The sequence below is a fragment of the Prionailurus viverrinus genome, chromosome D3 (genome assembly GCF_022837055.1).
Source record: "Prionailurus viverrinus isolate Anna chromosome D3, UM_Priviv_1.0, whole genome shotgun sequence".
Lineage (NCBI taxonomy): Eukaryota > Metazoa > Chordata > Mammalia > Carnivora > Felidae > Prionailurus > Prionailurus viverrinus.
Window position 1 is genome coordinate 54,496,353 of NC_062572.1, and position 25,586 is coordinate 54,521,938.

Here is a 25,586-nt window from a genome sequence, read left to right on the forward strand (position 1 = left end):
CTGTTTTAATTACTATAGGTTTGTAGTACAGTTTTAAATCAGGGAGTGTGATCCTCTAGCTTTGTTCTTCTTTCTCGAGATCACTTTGGCTATTTGGGGGCTTTTGTGTTTCCACAGAAATTTTAGGATTATTTGTTCTAGCCCATGAAAAATGTAAATGGCCCAAGTTTTTAGCAGGAGGAAAATCTTTGAGGTATCTTTCCTTCTCTTGATTGATGAAACAATCTAGTTTCCAGTGCTAATAAATATATGAAAATAAATTTCCTCCTGAACCTCTCCAAAAGTTAAGATTCTAAAATCAGAATAACCTTGCCAAGCAATTCTGGCCAGTCTTACCTGACTTGGGCAAATGTCAGGAAAGATGTAATTACATCTACCAATTACCACTCCCACTTACTTAATACCTGAAACTGGTTTTCATTTGGAGCTAGAACACCTAATGCCCCATGTGGTTTCCCATAAATCTGCTAGCCTTTGGCTCTTCCTTTCCAGTTAAGAGGCAATCTGATAGCCTAAGGTAAGGGCTTGTTTTGAGAAGTTCATCATAAGAAAATTATATGGGCAATTCGTTACTATCTGTAATTATACTGTGAATAATTGAATCCATCTAATATGCACATTTTTCTTACGTGGCCCCTGCACAGTTGGCTGGGCTATACACTGCACAACTCCAGGAGGTAAACTACAATGTGAACAGTACCCCCTGAAGTTGTGCAAGGAGCAATTTACACAACTGTACAGTGGAACTGGTTCTTGACTCTTTCTGATGCTCAAGAAAGAGAAAGTTTTTATGTGACCTGATGTGAATAATAATAATATAAGGTCACTTCATATTAAAGTGGACCCTTTACACCTTTTTTTTTTTTTTTTGAAGTTTGGTGACTGAAGTGATTAACACTTCTTAAGCACTTCCTGTGGGCTAGCACTCATATATGTGCTTTCAACCTATTAGTTCATTTAATCTTCACAACAAACCTATAAGGTAACTAGAATTATTATCCCTGTTTTACAGATGAGGAAATTGAAAGATTGAGTAATATTCCCAAGTTATACAACTGGTAAATGGTGAGACTAGGATTTTAATTCAGGGATTCAAGATCTGGTGTCCAATTTCATATTACTACACTTAACTGTATTTATATTAAGCATTTGAGGATATCCAATTTGTTGAGAATATCTAGTATATGTTTTTCTTAGCATTTCTATCATGATACACAGCTTAACTTTCTAAATTAATTGAGTTTAGTCTTTTAATCAGTTATTGAAAATTGAATTGTTCAAAATTAAATAGTAATTTATAAATATTAAATATATACCATTTTTGTTCAATTAAGAAATTGTCCTGATACATACAAAGTTTATTAGTATGTTTTGGGAGTTTTAAATTTTAATTTTAAACAGTGTGTGTCTGTGTATATATATATATGTGTATATATATATACACAGACACACACACATATATATATATATATATATATATATATATATGTATATGTATCTAGAGAGACTACATACCCATATATATGCTATGAGATATCATAAGGGACAAATCACTCATTTTTTATTTACAGGAAATTTATTTATTTTTTTTTTTATTTTTTTTTTCAACGTTTTTATTTATTTTTGGGACAGAGACAGAGCATGAATGGGGGAGGGGCAGAGAGAGAGGGAGACACAGAATCGGAAACAGGCTCCAGGCTCCCAGCCATCAGCCCAGAGCCCGACGCGGGGCTCGAACTCACGGACCGCAAGATCGTGACCTGGCTGAAGTCGGACGCTTAACCAACTGCGCCACCCAGGCGCCCCTACAGGAAATTTATTAATCAAACATGTATTGAATGACCTCTATGATTAAACTCATTAATAATCATTGTATACTGTATCTAACCAATTACAAGAATAGTATCATCAGCCTATATATTGTTTTCCAAACATAATTAATCAATTTAAAAATCCATGTTTAAAACTTACAATAATTTCTTTGAATCACTTAATTCACTTTACAAATTTCCCAGAAGGGAGTGGATGTGATCCACTCTTATCCCATTCCAGAGGTGAAAGAGAGCTACCCTAGGTCAGCTAGCACTAACTCCCTGGATCCAATGCGCAGTCTAACAGTCTATCCCTCCCCACACTAAAGTTTGACGTAACTCTAAACAAATTCTTGGCCACTCAGTAAATAACAGTTGTTATTATAAATGCCTTTTTAAAAACTAGTCACCCATATTCTCAAAACATATTTATTGTGTACCTATTATATTCAATAGTAACCTTAATGATATAATTATATACATTTAATTAACAAATAGGGTATATGGATATTAAATTACTTTATTCCATATGCTATTTTATTAATTTAATAATCTGATTTTCTTTCAGCAAAGCATTTCTAGTTTTTATCTATACCAAAGTATTTAGGCCATTTTAATGCTTTAAAAATCATATAACTAAAATTATCAGGGTGCCTGGGTGTCTCAGTCAGTTAAGTGTCCGACTCTTGATTTCTGCCCAGGTCAGGATCTCACCATTGTGGGATAGAGCCAGAACCTGCTTAGGATTCTTTCTCTCCCTCTCGCTCTGCCCCTTCCCCACTCGCACACAATCATGTACACAGTCTTTCTCTCTCTCAAAATAAAATAATAAAATAAAAAAGAATAAAATAAAATAAAATACAATCATCAAAATAACCAGGAAACCAGAGGAAGGAAAAAAAAAGTATAGGAATTCTCAAGGTAAGTAGTGCTTTCTCCACATTTGTCTTTCCAATCAAAGCCACCAGAAAAGACAACTTAGTTGATTTATATTGTCAGAAAACTACTGAAATATTTGTTAAATACTCAAAATAGTTATATTGAAGTAACTAAAACAACTAAGTAACTAATATGCATATTAATTATCTAAAATAAAGCACTATTCTAAGTAATATAAGGCTATGATTATATTTCTAAATATTTAAGAAACATTACAATATTCAGAAGTGGTTTTTACTAACTACCTCATATTCCTAAAAGCACAAATACTATCAGATTTCACAAAATTCCCTAAAATTAGAGAACATTCTTGGTGGCCTGACTTTCAATAAGAGAATGAGAAAGAGTGAAGGTTTGAGTGAATAACTTCTAAAGGCTCTGATTCAGTGAAAAGATTGAACAAATAAGAAACAACTGTCTGCAATGTTCATTTTCCATTGTTTTTAGTTTGTACTTCCTTTGCTTCCCAGGAAAACAGAAATTATGCCTTAATGTCTATTAGAAGAATCATTCTCTATGAGGCTAGTGCAAACATGATTCATATTTTCTGGATGACTCTTTCCAGTTTTCCTGTAAAGGGAAGTGTGCCTAGCCCAACCCTCCCCTCACATGTGGCTGAGTCGTCTTAATGAGCTGAGAAATTAGGGCAATTACGACAGTAATTGGGTCCCCTCTCCTAAGTAACTCATGATAGTGTTTCAGAAAAAGAAGCAAAACTGTAAAATAATTTTGAGGCCTATTATAACCATATGTAATAGTCCCTTTTCACAACAATTTGCATACCCTTTCAAATAAGGATTTCAGTGAAATTTTTAGAATGGAAGGGTCCTGGCATCCTATGTCTGATACAGTTACTTCTTTGGTTCAGAGTTCAACCTGCCTCTTTATTATAACTTTCCAAAATCAACAATACAATAAATCTACATTGTTTCAGGAGTAACCTCAGCCTCTACCAGGAAGAAATCTAAATTGACTATCCTATAACTTTCTTTCCACCACCAGTTTTTCTATTTATGCCAAGTTTGGTTAAAATCTAGTGTAGTGATGATCTACACACTTCGGAGTCAGGCTGCAGAGGCTCACATCCTGACTCTGCCAGGGCTGTTGGGGGAGGTGAGTACTCATTGTCTCCTGTCTCCATTTCTTCATCCATAAGATAGACTATAAGAATAGTGTCTCCATCAGATGGCTACTCTAAGAATTAAGTGAGATGATAAAGATCTATAAATAGCAACTGACACAAAATCCATAATAAACCTTAACTACTAATATTACTCTAATTCTTTTTCTTCTTACTTATTTTTCACAATATTTTCCCTACCAGATTCTTTTCACATAAGATAATCAGCGGGTCAGCAAATACTTGTTAAATATCTGCTGAGGGAAAGGTATTATAACAATTGTGAGAAAAAAATAAACATAGGAGCATTGGAAAGTTTACAATTCTCTTGGCTTAACATCATAATGCACCCAAAACAATAAGAAATAGTAAATCATGGCAAATCCTTATGGATTAAACTGCATGGTACAAAATATGTGTTGAAAAAACTCAGAAACAAGACATCAGTAAGGACAGTTTCATGGAGATTGTTGGAACTTGAATTGATCTTAAAGGATTAGTAATATTAAAGTGGGTAAAGGGGAGATGTCACTTTACACCAGTGAGAATAGTTAAAATTAAAGTGACAAGAAATAAAAAGTTTTGGCAAGGATGTGGGGAACAAGACCTTTGTACACTATAGTTGGGAATTGAAATTGGTACAGCCTCTATGGAAAACAGTATGGAGGTTCCTCAAAAAATTAAAAATAGAATTATCATATGATCCAATAACTCCACTATTAGGTATTTACCAAAAGAAAACAAAAACACTAAGTCACAAAGATATATGCATCCCTATGTTTATTTCCGCATCATTTATAACAGCCGTAATATGGAAGCAACCTAAGTGTCCATCAATAGATGAATGGAGAAGGAAGATGTAGTGGAATACCATGCAGCCATAAAAACACGAGATCATGTCATCTGAGACAACATGGATGGACCTAGAGAGTATTATGCTAAGTGAAACAAGTCAGACTGAGAAAGCCCAATACCATATGATTCCACTCATAAGCAGAATCAAAAAGAGAAAAGAATAAACAAACAAAAAGCAGAATCGGAGCTGTCAATACAGAGAACAAACTGATAATTGCCAGAGAGGAGAATGGTGGGGGGTGAGCAAAATGAATGAAGGGAAGTGGGAGATACAGGCTTCCAGGTATGGAATGAATAAGTCACAGGAATAAAAGGCACAGCATAAGGAATAGTCAGTGATGTTGTAAAAGCAATGTAACAGTACAGATGGTAGCTACACTTGCGGAAAACACAGCATAATGTATAAACTTGCCAAATCGCTAAGCCGCACACCTGAAACTAATATAACATTGCACATCAACTATACTCACATTTTTTAAAAATGCATTCCGGGTAGAAAATAAGATAGAACAAAACACAAATGATGTTCTCATACGTTCTTGAAAATGTAAAGACCCTAGCCTGCCTGACGTCATTCTATCCTCATCTGATTTTTTCATATCAGTACAAAAATTAAGTTCAACATTTAAGTTGAAGTAACAGCGCAGAGATAAGCAGATCTGTGTCCCACAGTAAAGAGTCCTTGTGATGGGAATAGCGTATCCCCAACTTTTACAAAGTATATCCCCGTCTTTTGTATCCCCATCCACTCTCTAAACCTTACTAGTTCTAGCCCATCCTCTCCACCCATGTACAACTGAGAAAATGCCTTACCCTGTAAGTGCAGCCAGCTAATAGTTTATCACAATGATGCTTGCCACTGTTTGCCAAAGCAGTATCTCCCCCAGTTCCTGGAAAGTACAGAACAGCCAGGTAAGCAATGTCAGGTTGCTACAACTGGCTGTTTGTCAGAGTTCTGCACAGTTCCATAGGTTCTTCTGTATTTCCTTAAAATTGTGTAGTCAGATTAAAAAACTGGAAGAACTTGTTTCTATCTTGAGTATTTTCTTTTTCCTGGGAGCACTTTACCCTTTGAATACTGCTTCTCCAAATCTACTTCTTTTGAAACAAAAACAAATCACAACATGAATAAGATTATCTTATGCAATTACTTATTTGAAGAATTCACATTTAATTTGACTTTATTTAAATGTCTACAGGTGCTCCTATTGGTTCACGGAGAATTGCGAATAGAGGTAAAGTATGAAAAAGTTTTTTCTGGTTAAAATAAAATAATAGTTTAGTTTAAAAAATGAAAATTGTACTTGAGAAAAATAAGTATTTATTTACTTTTTAAAACTGTTAAATAATTTAATTGTGAAAATAAAATTGAAACTAACCCAGTTTTAAATACCAACAAGGTATAAATGTCATTATTGTACTTTTATCTCATGCATGCTTTCTTATTTTAAACAAACCGACAGAGTTTTATTAAACAAGTCCTAGGTGCCCAGAGCAGTGAGATATTATGGAATATTCAAAGGAAAGATAAAAAATGATTAAATGTTAATATTAAAAATCATATGGTTCTGTAATTGTTTTAGTTATTAAATGTTTCTTCTTTGCTTGACAAAATGTGAGGTCAGGCAAATTAGACATTTGACAGTCCAAAATACCATGAAACATAGGGACTCCTCAACTTAGGTGTTAATAATTAATACTCAAAGCAAAACTTTCCAACAATGTGCATAATAAAATGGGATGCCTTTTCATGTAAGACAAAAGGTCAACATGGAGAAGATGAGACTGCGTTACAAGGCAAAAGGAGATATAAACGTGAATGGGTGAAATTTGCCAAACCCTGCAGAGAAAGAGAAGACAACTCGAAAAGAAACCCAATTGCCAAAGTAAGTCATATCAGCAGGGGGATGAAGTGAGTTTTTAGAATACATGTAATAGATGTAAATTAAAATGAGATGGCAACTGCATTTATCAAAATGCAGATTGAGGAGTCTACAGAAAAAATACCTGGTATCTTCAGCCAAAAAAATACAATAACAATAATATAGAGAAAGTTGAAGGAACTATGGCTTCTAGGGTAATAAAAAATAACTAAGAAACATGTGGACCAATTTCAGTGAATAAGCCTTATTTAGATCTGGACTGTAGCAAATGGCAAAAGAATATATGGATAAGACAATGAGAAAAATTCTTGGGAGTCCATGTATTCATAATTACCAAACCTGGGTGATGAGAAATATCAGGTTCATTATATATTTGAAACTTTCCATTTTAAAAAGATTAAAAATTATAATAAAAAATAAAATAATAATAGTAAGCAATTTAATACCTATTTTTAACACTGTATAATCCCTTTCCTCTTTTTCTATCCAGCTCCTCCTATTTAAACTAAAATAAATGTCTTTGTTTTAATATTATCTATTAAGAAAGGGAACATTCAGAAGTAGTCTTGTCAATATTAAGTATCCATGACTTCCAGCCTTTTAACATCACCGTGGTGGCCACAGCCTGAACAAACATTGTAAAGCCAAAATGATTAACATATATTGGTCCGTGCTGGTCAACAGAAGCAACAATTTAAATTATTTCACATTTCCAGTATTTATCAAGGCAAAAAGTAACCATCGCAGTGTCAGAAAGAGTGAATAAAATAAACAGATGACTTTAGACTATGATGGTGGAGAAAAGGGGAAGGCAAAGGTCTGGTGAATGATCACATTAACATTTTTGGGTATTTTGGGCTACAGATTACTTCAGATTTCCAAGCAACCCAGAAAATAACCTACCGAATTTCTGGAATGGGAATTGATCAACCCCCTTTTGGAATCTTTGTTGTTGACAAAAACACTGGAGAAATTAACATAACGGCCATAGTTGATCGCGAGGAAACTCCAAGCTTCCAGGTAAGTTTGTGTCCTCAATATTAGGCACCCTCACATTTGTGCCTGGTGGCTTTAGAATGTAATACTCTTCTACTGGTTAATTTAGAAGAGAGATCAACACATGAATCAATTCACCAACAAATAACAATGTTAGGCCCTCTATGAAGAGCCTCCAATTATGGTTGTGCCCCTGAAGGAATATGCCAGGAGGGTGAGTGAGTAGGCACTGAAATCCAACATGCATCCTGCAAAGTAGTTCACTTTGCCATGGGACAGGACCAGAGTGGAAGAAGGGGCAGCTTGCCTAACTGGCCTGCCCAAGGTGGCCACCTTTTCTTACTTTGTCTACTTGTTGGGGAAATATTTTTCTTCTTTGCAAAAAAGGTCTGTACATGCCAGTAGAGGCCTTATTTCTACAAGTTTTAATAGTATGCAAACTGAGTTTGTAGAGTAATGAGTCACTTTTCCCTCCTTTTGCTAGATCACCTGTCACGCTCTGAATGCCCTAGGACAAGACGTAGAGAAACCACTTATATTAACAGTTAAAATTTTAGATGTCAATGACAATCCTCCAGTATTTTCACAAAGTACATTCATGGGTGAAATTGAAGAAAACAGTGCTTCAAGTAAGTCTTTTATAATATATACCACTTCTAATCTTTTTTATTTTAAAAAACAAGGATCACTATAGTATATCACTTTTAGAAGCTAATTTATTGTCTTAGTTTCACCAGTAGTTGTGCAGAAAAATTCATCAAAATAACCTGGGTCTTCCTTTGTAATATTTTGTACTTTATCCACTGCCATTGTATTTCTAGGTTGTAGTCCTGTAATCAAGTCAATAGTATCTTATTCTATATATTTAAGTCACATGAGTACTTGGCAGTAGTCATAAAGCTAAAAGGGTGGTTTTAGGTAGCCTGGCTGCATCACCTGGACTTTTTTAGATTATAAAGGACAGAGACACACAATTACTTGGATAATTTGAGAAAAGGAAAGAATGATAATGCCATCCATGAAGGGAAGAAATAAAGACAGAAAATAGTCTCAACTCCAACACAGCCAAGGCGTAAGGCCAATGAGAAGATTTTTACAGAAGGCAGCACAGTTCTACCTGATTGAGACAGTAAGAGATCTTGAAAAAGACATGTAATTCGTTTTTGAGTATATCGATAGACAAGATTTTTAAAAACAAAGGTCAATTTGAAATGGTGTTGAATATTTAATGTGAACAGAATGTCAGTCTTTAAATATTCTTTAGTGAACTACTTCTGTATTCCTAGACTCGCTGGTGATGGTACTAAATGCCACAGACGCAGATGAGCCAAACCACCTGAACTCTAAAATTGCCTTCAAAATTGTCTCTCAGGAACCTGCAGGCACACCCATGTTCCTCCTAAGCAGACACACTGGCGAAGTCCGTACTTTAACCAATTCTCTTGATCGAGAGGTAAAGCAAGGCACTTGCGATTATTCAAGAATAAAGGATTTGATTGTAAGAAAGCCAAGAGAGGTGACCCCATTTTACCTAAGGAGAAAGAAAAAGAAGTTCTCCATACTCAACTAGGCAATCTAGGGAAACTGTTTGCATTCCAGTGTGATTCTAGCGGGGTGAGATGTGTTCCTAAGACCTGTAGAATCAATTGTACCCTAAATAAACAAGTATCGGCATTCCAGTGAGAGGTAAAGTGGAGAGTAAAAGAAGGCATCAAAGCATCCAGGGACAAAAACTGAACTGTGACTTATTCCTTATATGGTGCAGGAAAATGAAATTTCTCAGATGAAGGAAGAAATTTCTTTCTGGTATAAAGCTTTCTCTGATGTTACACTTTTACTACTGAATAGTTTTAATTTTGCCCCTGCTTCCAGAACACTAAGGAATCCCCTTCTTCTCTTCCCCATCGTCATACCACCATAACTACCATCACCACCACCACCACCATCTTTATCACCACACAATACCCTGTCAGACTTTCTATTACTTTTATGCAAATGATTCTCTGAATAGACCAATAGGAAAGCTCTATAAGCGAACTTCCCTCAAATAAGCATCCCACCATCTTCAATACCCAATCTTGCTCCAACTGTGTACTTTCTTGCCCTAAGAAGCTCACAAAAATGAAAACCTGTTTTAGCCCCATAAAAACTTACCCAACCATCCAGAGCCCCACATGCCTCCTCTATGCTGGACAATGAACAGCTCATGTGATCCTTCTCGAGAATAAACTATGAACTTGAATATTTTCACCCCCATAGGAAGCAGGTAGGTGTTATTTGTATTCTTGGTGCTGGAGATTAATTATGTTTTTTTTTTTTATTTTTCTCCAAATTTAGCAAGTTAGCAGCTATCATCTTGTTGTGAGTGGTGCAGACAAAGACGGAGAAGGACTTTCAACTCAATGTGAATGTAGTATTAAAGTAAAAGATGTCAATGATAATTTCCCAATGTTCAGAGAATCTCAGGTACACCTTGCCTCTTGAAGAATAATTTATGATTTTTTCTTAATTTTATACTACAATACTACCATCCCATTGTATTTATACAATATATTGCCATCCTAATTCAATATTTGCCTGCTTGCTGGCTTCTATTTACGTTGTCTGCATTTTTCTTAAAAAAGAAGCTTTTGTAAAATATAAGAATTTAGTAACAAGCAAGGGGCAATACATAATTTCAGAATTAATGATATATGCTATTCAGAATAAATATACTCTCTTTAGATAAAAGCTGACAATAACTCAAAATTCTGCTTCTCTCCTTTTTAGTATTCAGTACAGATTGAGGAAAACACTTTAAGTTCTGAGTTGATTAGATTTCAAGTTACAGATTGGGATGAAGAATTCACAGATAATTGGCTTGCAGTGTATTTCTTTACCTCTGGAAATGAAGGGAATTGGTTTGAAATACAAACTGATCCCAGAACCAATGAAGGTATCCTGAAGGTGGTTAAGGTAAGTTCTATTTCTCTTCAGTGGTAAAACTATTCCATATTAGCCCAAACTCTATCATTTCTACAAATAAACTTTATTCACTTATTAATAATAAACCTCTTCTTTACAGAAAATGAAGAAAACACATAAAAGTAGATAGAATTTTTTAAAGACACAAACATAGCCCCAATACCTAAGGACAGCTTTCTTTTTACTGTATTTTTTAAGTTTATTTATTTTGAGAGAGAAAAAGAGAGAGAGAGAATGGAAAAGGGAGGAGAGAGAGAGAGAGAGAGAGAGAGAGAGAGAGAGAAGAAGAAGAAGAAGAAGAAGAAGAAGAAGAAGAAGAAGAAGAAGGAGAGAGAGAGAATCCCAAGTAGGCTCCATGCTGTCAGTGCAGAGCCGACATGGGGCTTGAACTCACAAACCATGAGATTATGACCTGAGCCGAAACCAAGAGTCAGAAGCTTAACCAACTGAGTCACCCAGGTGCCTCAGGACAGCTTTTTTTAAACATGTTGATTTATTTCTTTCCAAGCTATCATAGTTTCTATAGTAAGCACACACTAATATACATATATTCATAGGTGTGCCTGCTTTAAGCACCAGAATGTAAAACACATTTATTGACTTAATCCATTTACTCTCTACAATTAAAGTTAGGAAAAGATAAGAATACATGGTATTGTGGCTTGTGAATTTATCAATTTGTGTTAAGTGGATTAGTTACAGTCATAAGAGGGGAAAAATAACAACTTTTTGGAAAATGGGGCTGTATACTTAAATCTGCAAGATAAAAAATAATAATTGAGTAAACCTTCCATTTAACATGCTTAGCTATAACAGACACTCCCCCTGCCCCACACACAGAATCCAATCTGGAATAACGTAAGGGTAAGGGTATTTCTGCCTGGACACTATACAGACTAGAAAAAATAACCACTATTTGAAGACCTTCTTTGGCACAGGACACCGGACTATGTGGGACATTCCTTCTTTCTTTATTTCCTTGAGTCCAGTAGAGTGTCAGACCCATAATATGCCCTTAACAAGGGCATAACATTGCGGGAATGCCTGATTTCTGGAAGCTGTGGAAGCAGCTCCTATTACTCTGCTTTTCAGAGAGAGGGCTGAGGCCATCCTCACCTGCAAGGGTGTATTATAAACCCCCAGCAATCCCTTAAATGAGGTATTCTCGCTCCTGTATCAGTGTCGTCTAGTTTCCACACTAGAAACCTGGGCCATATCTTTCCTCACAACAAACAGCCAGTCCTCCAATTCTGCCCTGGAAATTGTCCTTAAAGTCTGGCCCTGGTCTTCCTTCTGCTGGCCTGTGCTCTACCTGGCCTTGCCTCCTTACCCCTAGATGTCTATAATCCTTCTTGATTGATGTCCTTTATTCCTCCTTCATCCTCCTCCTGCCACCGGTCTACTAACATGCTTTTCTTAAAAACAATTTGGATCATTCTGTTCTTTAAAATCATTCCTTGTTCTCCATTGGCTGTGAAAGTGGTCCTCAATTCTTTTTTTTTTTTTTTTTAAGTTTCTTTATTTATTTTGAGAGAGCGAGCGAACATGCTGTGCATGAGTGAGAGAGGCGCAGAGAGAGACAGGGAGAGAGAGAATCCCAACCAGGCTCCACATTCAGTGCAGAGCCCAATGTGGGGCTTAATCCCACAACTGTGAGATCATGACCTATACTGAAATCAAGAGTCAGTCGCTTAACCAACTGAGCCACCCAGGTGCCCCAACCCTCAACTCTTATTGCTCACTTGAATCACCTACAACTCTTCTTCAGCCATGGCAATGTAGGAACTATGGGTTCCGTTAGTCTGGGGGGAAGCCCAGGCAAAGGAGGGTCTTAAACACTCCTCAGAGAACTCTAATCGCAGCCAGGATTGATGACCAGCTGCTGGCCTTCAACATGACCTTCAGCCTCCTCAGAGTTATATATAAGGCCTCTCACCACCTGCAGCCAGCTCCCTGTCACTTTCTGTAACTCTGGGCATTTGAAAACGCTTCACCTCTGCCTGAAAAAATCCTCCTCATCCTTCAGCACTCAGCTCACTTGAAACATCTCAGGATTCCTAACTGTCCCAAGTAGAAGTATTCACTCACTTTTGCGCATAGATTCTATAATTTCTCTTGTTATTTTCCCCTTGTATTATAATTACCTGTTTATACATTCTCCTCCACTCCCTTGGGGAATGCTTGAGCTCACAAAACTACTCATTACAGACTTAAAACTCAAATCCAGAACTCTGCCCTTAATTGTTTTCAGTAATATACAAATGTGTCCCCAATGAACATTTCCTTATCTCATCACACTCAAAAAAATGTATTAGTGAATGGAAGAAGCTTTCCTGGGATTCCTCAGTCCTTGATTTGGGCCACATCAATAAGATGGTCAAACAAATAGTTATCATGCAAGACCATCTGAAAATGGTTCTACAAAGAGTTGGTGGGCCACCCACCCACTGCTTTTCAGATGCATATTGGCCAACCAAGTTTATTATGATGGTCCGCCTTTGCCACCTAGAAATTTTTAAATCAGGAAAGACGCTATTGCACACGAATCCAGTAGCTATTCTCTGAATGGCTATAACTGCCATTTTTAGGAATGCATTTGGGGACAAAATTTGTGAAGTCCTCACAACAATCTGATGAGGTAAGATTTGGGGTTTTTTTCAGCAGTGACAATTTGAGAATCAGAGAAATTAAATATTCTGCTATGAGTCACACAGCTATTAGGCCACAGAACCAGGATTCAAACCATGCTACTGTAGCAAATTTGGGATTCTTTCCATCGCACCACAGAGCCTAAAGGAGCTATAATGATGTTTTAGTAGTCTACAAAGAGGTACCCTGTTTTGTAAGTATCAGTTCAGAAGCTGAAGTCTTATAAGTTAAAAATTTTAATGATTTCTCTATCCCAACATTACAATCATTTCTGAAATTGTCTTGCTATGGAGAAATAAAAACAGCCACTCATAGCATGTAACATAAAGTTCTCTTTTCCTCTTCTGGTTTCACCAGATTGTATTTCTGTGATACATCTTCCCTTCTATTTTTTACTCCAGCCTCTAGATTATGAGCAACTACAAAATGTGCAACTTGGTATTGCTGTCAAAAACAAAGCTGAATTTCACCAATCAGTAATCTCTCAGTATCGAGTCCAGTCAACCCCAGTCATGATTAAAGTGGTGAATGTGAAAGAAGGAATTATGTTCCATCCCGCTTCCAAGACATTTACTGTGCAGAAAGGCATAAGTACTAAAAAATTGGTCAATTATGTCCTGGGAACATATCAAGCCATGGATGAAGACACCAGAAAAGCTGCCTCATACGTCAAGTAAGATTGTTTTTACATTATTCCTTGATGTCGTTTTAATTTACAAGCTACTACAAAATAACACCCCAACATTATATGCCAAGAATACAGAGATACAAAGAGCCAACTCAAACAACTCGATAACTCAAGAAGAGACATGTAGCCAAATCACGGAACATACTATGCTATGAGTAAAGATAACATGAGCGTAAGTTAAAGTGTAAACTAAGAGAATGTCTTAGCCTGTCAAGAGAAATCGGGAAAAAATTTCACAGAAACTTTCAGTTGAGTCTTTAAAAAGAGTAGAAGTTCACCAGAAGACCTTGGTACACAGCACCTACAAAACATACATGACCCAATATAAGAACACCATGCAGACTAGTTAGTGTAAGAGCAAGGACACAATTATTTTATTGCACAGTGTAGAAAACTGAAAAACCAGGCTAATACTTAAGGATTATGAAATAGTGCTTGTCCATGCTAATATGCTGATTTTCTGCTGCCATTTCTAAAAGTATCTTTCAATGTCTTAAATTAAATATAAATATATTAAATATAAAATGAGTCATTTTCATTAAATAGGTAAACATTCCATACTTGAAAGAAAACTATTATCCTTTCTATCATAAAACAGGTACATCATGGGACGTAATGATGGTGGTTTGCTATTCATTGATCCAAAAACTGCTCAAATCAAATTTGTCAAAAACATCGATCGGGATTCTACTTTCATAGTTAACAAGACAATCACAGCTGAGGTTCTGGCCATAGATGGTAAGAATAATATTTCAAAATGGGGCATCTGGCTCCATAGAGCATGTGATTCTTGATCTTGGGATTGTGAGTTCGAACCCCACGTTGGGTGTCGAGATTACTTAAAAAATAAAAATTAAAAAATATATATTTCAATCACTTTTAGAGAAATGTTACTCCAATTGGCATTTCTTTATGAATAGATGATTATGATTACTTAACATATTAGCTCACCACTAAATACAGTTAATTATCTTCGGGGCCTTGGGTCTCAAATCTGAGGCAGTTGAATCCAAAAAACTGAGCATTCCACTTTCTCAATGGAGTTTGTAGTACCAGTGAATTCTGTGTTCAGTCCCTCTGGTTTGCTGTGTTGAGGCAGAATCTTTAGGCCTCCAGGAATTTCTGGTTTTTAGAGGATGGATAAAGACTGATACATAATGCCTGTCAGGAAAGTTCAGCTTGAATGTGAGATGACTTTTTGAGTTACTTATAAAGGAAGCTACTGACAGAGACCTCATGTGACTATATCACTGAACAATAAAATCTTCTGGGATGTCTTAAAAATAGTATTCATTGAGTGTTTGTGTTCCATCAAGTATAAAGAAATTGATGCCCAGGCAATAAGCAAACACAGGAAAATAAAACAAGAATAAACACCAAAAATCATATCACCTGGAAAAACAGCAAAAAGCTACACAGGAAACAACAGAAATTATTCACATAATCCCACCACTGGGAAATTTGAGATTGTCAACATTGAAAGTTTTTTCTTCAATTAACTTCTATATCTTGGATGATAAAAATAAATCATTGTTTATTTCAAATACTTTGGCTCAAGGTTTAGAAGCAAAAATCTTTCACCTAGTGCCAGGTCCATGCACTGGCATGGAGAAATTGAAGAAAACTATTGTTTTTATGTTGATTCTATTGGTAATCAGTGAATGCATCGCCTCAGAGGTCTTGGTTTCAAGCATGTTAACTTAATAGCCAATGCTACCAATTACAGTCACCAGCTAAGTTGACAAATTTAAATTTGCTTTTTACAAGATATGGAAATTAAATGACATCTTTTTACTTGTAAGAATAACAGGGGCGCCTGGGTGGCGCAGTCGGTTAGGCGTCCGACTTCAGCCAGGTCACGATCTCGCGGTCCATGAGTTCGAGCCCCGCGTCAGGCTCTGGGCTGATGGCTCGGAGCCTGGAGCCTGTTTCCGATTCTGTGTCTCCCTCTCTCTCTGCCCCTCCCCTGTTCATGCTCTGTCTCTCTCTGTCCCAAAAATAAATAAACGTTGAAAAAAAATTAAAAAAAAAAGAATAACAAACATAATTTCTCATGAGAAGACATACTAAGGTGGCTGCATGCAAGAGACATTTGAAAGGTTTTCTCGGGGCTCCTGGGTCACCCGGTTAAGCATCCGACTTTGGCTCAGGTCATGATCTCACGGTTCATGAGTTTAAGTCCCGCATCAGGTTCTGTGCTGATGGCTCAGAGCCTGAACCCTGCTTTCAGATTCTGTGTCTCCGCCCTCTCTCTCTCTGCCGTTCCCCACTTGCACTCTATCTGTCTCTCTCTCTCTCTCTTCAAAAACAAATAAACATTAAAAAAAAGTAAAATATTTTCTTGGGTACATCTTATTCTGTATATTTCTTTAACTCTAAAATGTTATTCTTACAGAAAACACAGGTAAAACTTCTACAGGCACCGTATATGTTGAAGTACCCAGTTTTAATGAAAACTGTCCAACAATCGTCCTTGAAAAGACAACAATTTGTAGTTCACGGCCTTCTGTGGTTGTCTCAGCTAGAGCACTAGACAATAAATATACTGGCCCCTACACATTTTCCCTGGAGGAGCAGCGTCTAAAATTGCCAGTTGTATGGAGTATCACAACACTCAATGGTGAGTAATAGGAAACTTGCTTCCGTAAATGAAAGTTGCTGCTGCTTTCTATTTCCAGATGGATAAAAGAGCTCATTTGGGAGCAAGTCTTTTCCAAGAATAATTGAAAAAATTATTTGCAATGAAGATGTGGTCCTAGTCTCATGAATTTCTTCTCTCTTCAGAAGAGAAAAGGAATGATACGATACAATGTTAGCGCCATTTATCATTTTCTGTTTTTCGGGTGCAGTCTGTTTTACATTTTCATGCTTTTAGTGTTTCATTTCTACCTCCACAGCACACCATAAAAAGAAGAGAGTCGGGCATCTATTTTATTGCAGAGCTGTTTAAATTTCTAAATTTATAAACTTTTCCTAACAGGGCAGATTGTGAACAGACATGAAGCACTAGACGAGTTGCCTGTTGAAGGCTCACTGGCGGTGCTACTTAGTCTGTCACTGGTCAGGAATTTTGAGAGCATGAGGGACTGAAATTCCCATTAGCCCATTAGCCAGTGAGAAAGAGTTAATCCATCCTTCCATTTCTCCTAACTTTTATCATGCTAAACTTACATTACCTATATTTTCTAGCAGTCTCATAGAAATAGCCATTGGACTTAATAAGTATCTTCTCATGTTTCCCCAGCTCTTTTCTGAACCAGTCTTGCCCCCTTCCATGAATATGCTCTATCGCACCCTAGCCATAAGTATCAGCAATTGGGATCTTGTTCTCCACGTCCTTCTTTCCGAGGGCCTTACTGATCTTGGTAGAAGTCTCGAGCTCCAAATTACGCGTGTAGCATTTGGGTCCAAACGGGTTTACTGGCACATGGCACGTGGCCAATAAAAAGGCCGCACACAAGACATCAGAGACAGAGGAGAGCCAGCACTAAGCACACCTGCTTGGGTGAGGCTGCACAAGGCAACGGTGTGGACTGGGTGGCTCGGGCACAGTACCAAAGGGCAGGGTAGGATCGAGAGTGATCCAGTTGACACAACTCTGCAGCTTGCAAGAGCTGCTGCTGGAGCCCACTTAGAAAGGGACAACACAGCAATGGAGAATGGAGGGTGATCAATATTCACGAGACAGACAGGCAACAGGCCGTCACTTCAGAGAATCCCATACAACAACCAGCATTTGGGCACAGGGGATGCAAACTATCAGGAACAGCTGGCATAGTGGAAGCCAAAGCAGAAACTCAGTCTTGATAAGTCAGGCATAAAAACACGAACTCATGGGGAAGGCATTCGTTCCGAGGGCCACAACCAGAGTCCAGGGAGTTGGTGCAGACATACAGGAGAGTGGTTACGTCACAGGAGGGGGGGCTTCGTGTCAACACGATACCTGCCTCCCATCATCTTTCAAGGGAAATATCAGGGTAGGACTGGGTCTTCATGAGTGACAATAACAGAGGCAGAAAGAAGGACAAGGAGGAAGTGCAGCCTGCTTTACCCAACTGAACCCCTTCTCACTAATAACTGCTCAAATCTCACCTTACTATCAGTCTCACTATTTGTGACCATGATGTTTAAGGCACCCCTGGTTCTGTTAGCAAAAACAGGCAGTTTGAAGGGCAAAAGACACCTTGTCCTGCTGTTGATTTGTATGATGTTTGTCTGCAGCTACTTCCGCCCTCCTTAATGCCCAGCAGCAGGTGTCTCCTGGAACGTACACCATCTCGCTCACAGTTACCGACAGTCAGGACAGACAGTGTGAGACACCAGAGAGCCTGACTCTACAAGTCTGTCAGTGTGACAACAGGGACACCTGTGGAAATTCTAACGGGCACAAAGACCCTGAACGCATAGGTGGAGGCTCATCATGGAGGCTGGGACCTGCAGCCATCGGCCTGATCTTCCTTGGTCTTCTGCTGTTGCTATGTGAGTATACCAAAGTTAAATTCCGTTTTGGATGTGGAATCAGTCTCTGCGGAGGCATGCTGCACAGGATGCCACCTTTGCGACGTAGAGCCATTCCTTAACTGCGTTCTAGGCAAAGATAGAGGAAAGTGGCATTTTCAGGAAGAATCTGAGATATTTAAAGTTAGCATGTCATTTGCCAACAATCTATATTCATAATACAACAAAGCATGTCATACATGTTAGACATTTAGAAAACAGTGCAAGAGAATCAACAAGAAAAAATTAAAGCATGAACTTTCTACACACTGCCAGTAATGTTCATAATCAAAATAACGCCTTTATCCACAATGCACTACTTTCTAAAATGTCTTCTCCATATTAAAATCTCATGAGATTTTAAAATAGAAGGAGAGGGGCGCCTGGGTGGCACAGTCGGTTAAGCATCCGACTTCAGCCAGGTCACGATCTCGCGGTCCGTGAGTTCGAGCCCCGCGTCAGGCTCTGGGCTGATGGCTCAGAGCCTGGAGCCTGTTTCCGATTCTGTGTCTCCCTCTCTCTCTGCCCCTCCCCTGTTCATGCTCTGTCTCTCTCTGTCCCAAAAATAAATAAAAACGTTGAAAAAAAATTTAAAAAAATAAAATAAAATAGAAGGAGAACCCTGGCCAAATAAATCTAAGGAAAACCATAGAGAATATAGAGGTTTGAGCTCTATAATGAACATTAATACATCAGGGGCCCTGAAAAATTATTGCTTAATCCAGCACTTCCTGAAAATAGCTTACCACCCATATACACACCCTCTTAACGGCTTTTACTTAATAAGATTAAGTTTACTGAACACATGTGGGGAAACTACACGTTTTGTTTTTCAATAAAAGCAAAATTTATTTTATTTAATGGACAGGTTTCTAAAAAGCTGCATGTAAATCAAAATCTTTTGAACCAAATAATATTTTGAATGTAATAGGTCTCTATGTAAAAGAACTTCATGGCAAACTCTTATATAAGAAAAACCTTTGAAAAATTCACAATCTCTTCCCAAATTTATTACAGAACCATAGGCTTTTAGAATAAAATGACTGTGCGTGATAATCAAGTCCACTCCAACCTCTTCGCTTAAACTTTTTAAAAATCTGTGAAATACTTTCAAACCACAAAGAAGTACAGAAAATTACATGACAGTCACGCACATAGCCATCATGCAGACTTAATAGATATTAATGTTTGCTGTATTTGTTCATATCTCTTCTTATTAAAAAAAATAGTAAGTTGTTATATTTACAACTGTGATGTGACCTCCAGAGTCGTCCAACACACGTGGTATATTCTCCTTCCTCCTTCCTCACAAGTGTTTCCTATTTTGCAGTTATCACGCACCATGTCATTTAACAGCTGAAATTGCGGTACCTTTCAGTTTTTCAATATCATATTACTCGATTTCAAAACCAAATTTTCCAAGTGCATCTATGTGAGTCTTGACAAGCATCCAGCTGAAAAAGGGAACCTGATTCTGGTTTTCACGTAGTTCACAGATGTGTGTGTGTCTCAGTCTATGGAAGAAACTATACCATGATTAACAGCTATCGAAGAATTTACTGCCAAGGGCTATTACTGGGGCTTCACAGAATAGGAGAATCATCAATTTGTGGCTCGAAAAATGAGTCAGGTATAAGTACAAAAAGAGGGGAAAGTGTTTCCAAAGGGCAACAGCACTGGGCAAAAGCCAGAAAATGCTTCTCCTGTTTTAGGACTCACATGTTGGGAGGCTAACAAATGGGGAAACTGTGGACAGTAAAGGAGCTGAACCTGGAGAATGCACTGGCACCAACTTGAAAGGGCTTACATACACCTGTTATGGTGTTTGTTCCTTAAGTTATGAGAAAAAAGAGCTGCTGAACGTGTCTGAATAAAAACCTAGCATGTTCATATTTGTGTTTTGGAAAGATAACACGGGCAGTGGTGTGTGCGCTAAATTAGAAATGAAATTACAGTTAGGAGGTTATTGTAATACTTGCAAGGAGATGATCGAAGCCAGATTCAGAGCTGTGATATGAGACTGGAAAAGAAAGGGTAAATGTGTGAGGCATTGTTATATTTACAATATAACAATTATATTTGTTATACGTGTAATGGAGATGTACACGTAATCTCCATTACGTGGAGAAGATTTGGAGACTGATGAATATGAAGAATGGATAAGAAACCCAGCTGAACCACTGAATTCAGTTGTCACTTAAATCACTCAATGAGGGGCGCCTGGGTGGCGCAGTCGGTTAAGCGTCCGACTTCAGCCAGGTCACGATCTCGCGGTCCGTGAGTTTGAGCCCCGCGTCGGGCTCTGGGCTGATGGCTCAGAGCCTGGAGCCTGTTTCAGATTCTGTGTCTCCCTCTCTCTCTGCCCCTCCCCCATTCATGCTCTGTCTCTCTCTGTCCCAAAAATAAATAAACGTTGAAAAAAAAATTAAAAAAAAAATCACTCAATGAAACTGGAAATATTAGATGAGGCACAGATACATAGGGTGGCATTGATGAGCTTAATTTTGAAATGCTGACTTTAACGGTGTGGATAAATCATAGAGGCAGGCCATTGTACATTTGGGATTGCGGCTCCAGATGGCAATCAGAGAGGACACACTGTGTTATATTCTCACGATCACATTTGCTTCCTGTGTTGCTACCATTTGAAAAAACGCCATGTTTTGATTTTTGCGCAGGACAGAACACACATTTTTCAGACCGTAGAAATGCACTCAACACTTTGGAAAACTTTTTCTGGATACATATATAAAAAGCAGATATATGTTGCAGATACAGTGACAAGCAAGATCACTAAAAGATTATTCATGCCCACCTAAAAATGCTCAGCGTACAGATGTACCTTCATCACCAAAAAACTAATTTGTCAACTCATAGGACTCAATCCCGCACACTAACAAAGTCATGAAATTGAGAATGGCAATTTAAAAAAGCCTGTAGTAGTATCATTTACATGAACATTATATTAGACTTTAAGAAAATACATCAATTATGCCCAACCTATTTTATTTATATACTTGGCCTTTTTTCATTTTGTATAGAGCTAATATACAGGACTGACCTAATTTGCATAACTGACGTAACCCATCCAAACAATACCAGCAAATCCTCATAGCACTCACTACCCTTTCTTATACTACTAACTTATTTCATCTTCACGATAAGCTATGATATAGATCAAATGCATTCTCCCATTCTCTGGATGAATCCATAGAAATGAGAAAAGATGATATAACGTATCTAGCTGGTGAGGGTTGGAGCCAAAATACAAACCCTGCAAGTCTGACTCCAGAGGCTGTGCTCTTAAACCCCTCACTAAACCACCTCTAAATGGACAGAATTCAAACGTGAGGATTCAAGAAGACTTGACAGGCCAGACGTGAGGGTGGGGTCACTGACTACCTAGCTTTCCAGGGCTTCTTTTCAAGAAAGAGTACATTTTTCTCTTGGTCCATTAGCATGAGAATGATGTTAATCTTTATTGCTGAGATGTGACAGATACGCACAGAAAGAATGAAAATTACCCTGACTGGAAGCCCCCTCCAAGCTAGAGATTCTTAAATCACAATTAAGAATGCATTGGTATTAGCTCATCATTCTACTTGTGGAGGGAGTTTGCCAGTTAATTGCTGTTTACTAGATCTGTAGAGTCCTGATTACAGGAACGTTACCCCGCCCACCTGCCCAAAATCCTGACCAATCAGGTATGTATTCACCTGACGTAATATACATAGCTCAGCATATACAAATAAATGCAATAAAAATATATATCTACTACAGAAAAGGATTGAGGAATTGAACAACCACTTTTACCATTCATCAAACAGTCCCTGTTTTAAGAAAATACACATATCACAAGAATGATCTATCTCCTTCGGTTTCATAATTATATGAAATTTTAGGATGCTTACACTTTATTTTGTAGAAACTAATTTTTCTTTCTATTAGATGTTCCATGAGTACTGAAAATATTGTATTTTCTTTGTAACTTTTCAGACAACTGTCACGTCAAATTGTTTCCAAATGACTCAAATGTTGCAATATTTTGTTTTCCTTTATAACCAGTGGTCCCTCTTCTGCTGCTGATCTGTGACTGCGGGATGGGTTCTATGGGGGGAGTGGCAGGAGGATTTATCCCAGTTCCTGATGGTTCGGAAGGAACAATTCATCAGTGGGGAATCGAAGGAGCTCAACCTGAAGACAAGGTGAGGACCCAGTTTCTAAAACATTTCAGGGCACCTGTTTGGCTCAGTCGGTTGGTCCGACTATTGATTTTGGCTCAGGTCTTGATCTCCTGGGATTGAGCCCTGCTTGGAATTTTCCCTCGCCTCTCTCTCTGCCCCTCCCCTGCTCACAAATGCACTCTTTCTCTCTCTCTCTCAAAATAAATAAATAAACATTAAAAAAATATTAAAACATTTATTTCAATCACATAGAGCAAACTCAGATTTATATTCAGATAGGAAAAACAGTAGCAGGGTATAAAAATAAGACACTCCTCGATCTTTAAAGACCTCTGTGAGTCAATGCTGAAATAAATGGAACCTTTTAGGACCATAGCTCTTCAGATGTTACATCATAAAAATGGTTAGTCCTGCAATAATTTGGGCTTCTTGTAAAGTCATCTTTTGCAAACAGCCCATTTCACCCATATTGCCATGAAATTTGGTTCATTTTTAAATATATTTATTTTGGGGACATTTAAATATATTTATTTTGGTTTGCAGGAAATCACAAATATTCGTGTGCCGCCTATAACTGCCAATGGAGCCGATTTCATGGAAAATTCTGGTAAGTGAACAACAAATGGATATTTTTAAGGCAATATTGGATTAAATAAGAAATACTGAAAAATAATAAGTGCTCTAAATCATTTTCTTAATAATTTGCACATATGTACACATGCTGGGGAGATGTTACCAGTGAACAATGGGTTTCAATGAAAAGATTTACTATTAGTATATCAGTCAATTCCATGACCTAGCTCAGGTTTCAGTAAGTTCGTTGAAGTTCATTGTCCAGTGATGCCGCCATTTTTAATATCTGAAGATTTGTTATATATTTTCCAAACTTTGATAAACTGAAGTATAGCTCTCAATTACTATTTTTTTTTAATTAGGAAAGAGTTCACATGTAGAAAATGTAAAGGAAAATATAGCAAATACTGTGTACCTACCACTCAACTCTGACTATTCTTAACATTGGATAATATTTGCAGTTAAACCTCACATGTGCACATCTTCTATATTGTTGCCCTTCTTCCTTCCCCAGAACTAACAATACCCCGATTTGAGTTCAAGTAACAGTTTCATATTCAAGCATAATGGGACAAGATCGTTTATGTTGTGACATAGGTGAAATTATTTATTTCTTTGGCTTACCAAATGACCATTTTATTCATATTATCTCAATGCCACAACTAAGGCATACACTGGAGGAACAAGAACTAATGCTTAATATTAAAATTTTTTCTTAATTCCACACATAGCAACAGATTGTTTTTAAATATCTAGCCTGCAAAGTCTGCATGAGATCACCCAAAATGTCTGCCTTTATCAGCTACCCCAGATCCTCACCTGCTTCTCCCATTTCATTTACATAGCAAAAACTATATTCAGAATTCTCTAGAAAAATATAATTTTCCATGAAAGTGTAATGTAAAGGTAATAGAATAGTCATAACTCGTTAAATTTTCTTTAGGCTCCAAGACACTAAATTAGTGCCTGCTAATTTGCTTGATTATATTATGCATGTTCCCTCTTTAGTTTCCATACTACAGCAATATGACAGCTTAATTTCAATTTCTTTTTTTCCTGAAAACAAATAAGCATTGCCTTAGAAGCTTTCCATGGCTCTGTGCTGAATATTCTGTTTTTGCTTTATTATTTCTGGCTCTTGTCACTGAAAACCTATTTCCTGTGTATATTTTTCAATTAGTATGCTTGCAGAGCTATTTCATCTGCTAAGGTCTTCTGTTACAGCCTCATCTCCTCTGTTACTCTCACATATCAGACTGTAGGATGTTCTTACCACCTCTAGTCATTTAATTGTAATTTCTCCCACTTATATACTTATTTGCTTTACTTGGCATCTGTTCAGGGATATCAAAAAACAATTCAAAAAATTACAGCATAAGATGCTACAGAATTCTCTCCCGTTTTTAGAAGTTTGTATGAATACATATGCTGGAGGGACAGTGGTAGAAGGAGCTTCGGGAATGGAACTGACCACCAAGCTTGGAGCAGCTACAGGATCTGGGGCCGCTGCAGGATTCGGCACAGGCACCGGACTTGGCATTGGTTCTGCAGGACAGTCTGGAACCATGAGAACAAGGCATTCCACTGGAGGAACCAATAAGGACTATGGGGAAGGAGCAGTAAGCATGAATTTCCTGGACTCCTATTTTTCTCAGGTAATTGGGTCGAAAACTCTGTGGCTTTGTTATCTTTACATTAGATGTCTTTTCACTTGACTATACTTCAGTTTTGCAATTCGTTTGTGTTGTTATTTTATTTAGAGCTTGTTAAAATGTAAGAAAAAATAGGGTTCTTTGCCAAAATAATACAGATGATGTAAGGTGGCTGCCACAATGGGGCTACTAGTCAAAAGGAAAAATGGTATTTAGACACAAAGGGAAATCAAATAACAAGTGGAACTTCATCCCCCCAGCTGGAATAACAATGGAAAGCAAAATCTTTTGCATGTCAGGATCAGCAGCAACTTCTTTAGGAATACAAAGCAGCTTACTTTGTGCTTCCTATACCATAAAGTATGCCAGAACACACATGCATAGTTTTCTGAGACAGGGTTGTAGTATTTTTCACATTTTCAAAGGAGTCTTTGCCCCCAAAAGTTGAAGAACCATCGAATAAATGACCCAAAAATAAAAGTGGGAAAAAAGAATATGATCGAAGATCGGATGAAGCGTGAGGAAGCATAGAACTGAAAGGAACAAGGGTTCAGGAACAGAGAAGACTTTAAGAGGAAGGTCTTGCCTCTTGATTGGTGCATCATTAGAACAGATTTCACACACAGCTTCAGTATCAGAGCTGGTAAGTCCTGGGATGTGGCCTGTTGCTGAGAAGGCAGATCCTGACACAGTGACTGGCAGGGAGAGCTTGTTTGGGATGAGGACTCTTGGGATTTTCTGAGGTGTGGTGTGAGCCGTAGTTAGGGGTCAGGCT

General features: G+C 37.6%; 2 protein-coding genes across 3 annotated transcripts in view; one reads left to right on the top strand and one right to left on the bottom strand.

Moving 5' to 3' along the window:
- Window positions 1-25,586, bottom strand: part of DSC1 (desmocollin 1) — a 357,277-nt gene that overhangs the window by 312,514 nt on the left and 19,177 nt on the right. The gene's annotated exons all lie outside the window — the stretch shown is intronic.
- DSG3 (desmoglein 3) overlaps window positions 1-25,586 on the top strand; it is a 33,466-nt gene that overhangs the window by 5,290 nt on the left and 2,590 nt on the right. The window contains exons 2-15 of the mRNA XM_047828393.1: window positions 5,925-5,960; window positions 6,483-6,611; window positions 7,473-7,628; window positions 8,089-8,233; window positions 8,891-9,057; window positions 9,942-10,070; window positions 10,374-10,559; window positions 13,619-13,890; window positions 14,504-14,643; window positions 16,301-16,525; window positions 18,127-18,384; window positions 22,468-22,607; window positions 23,130-23,193; window positions 24,567-24,814. Of these exons, the coding sequence (XP_047684349.1) occupies window positions 5,925-5,960; window positions 6,483-6,611; window positions 7,473-7,628; window positions 8,089-8,233; window positions 8,891-9,057; window positions 9,942-10,070; window positions 10,374-10,559; window positions 13,619-13,890; window positions 14,504-14,643; window positions 16,301-16,525; window positions 18,127-18,384; window positions 22,468-22,607; window positions 23,130-23,193; window positions 24,567-24,814 (2,295 nt within the window). The remainder of the gene's footprint in view (window positions 1-5,924; window positions 5,961-6,482; window positions 6,612-7,472; window positions 7,629-8,088; window positions 8,234-8,890; window positions 9,058-9,941; window positions 10,071-10,373; window positions 10,560-13,618; window positions 13,891-14,503; window positions 14,644-16,300; window positions 16,526-18,126; window positions 18,385-22,467; window positions 22,608-23,129; window positions 23,194-24,566; window positions 24,815-25,586) is intronic.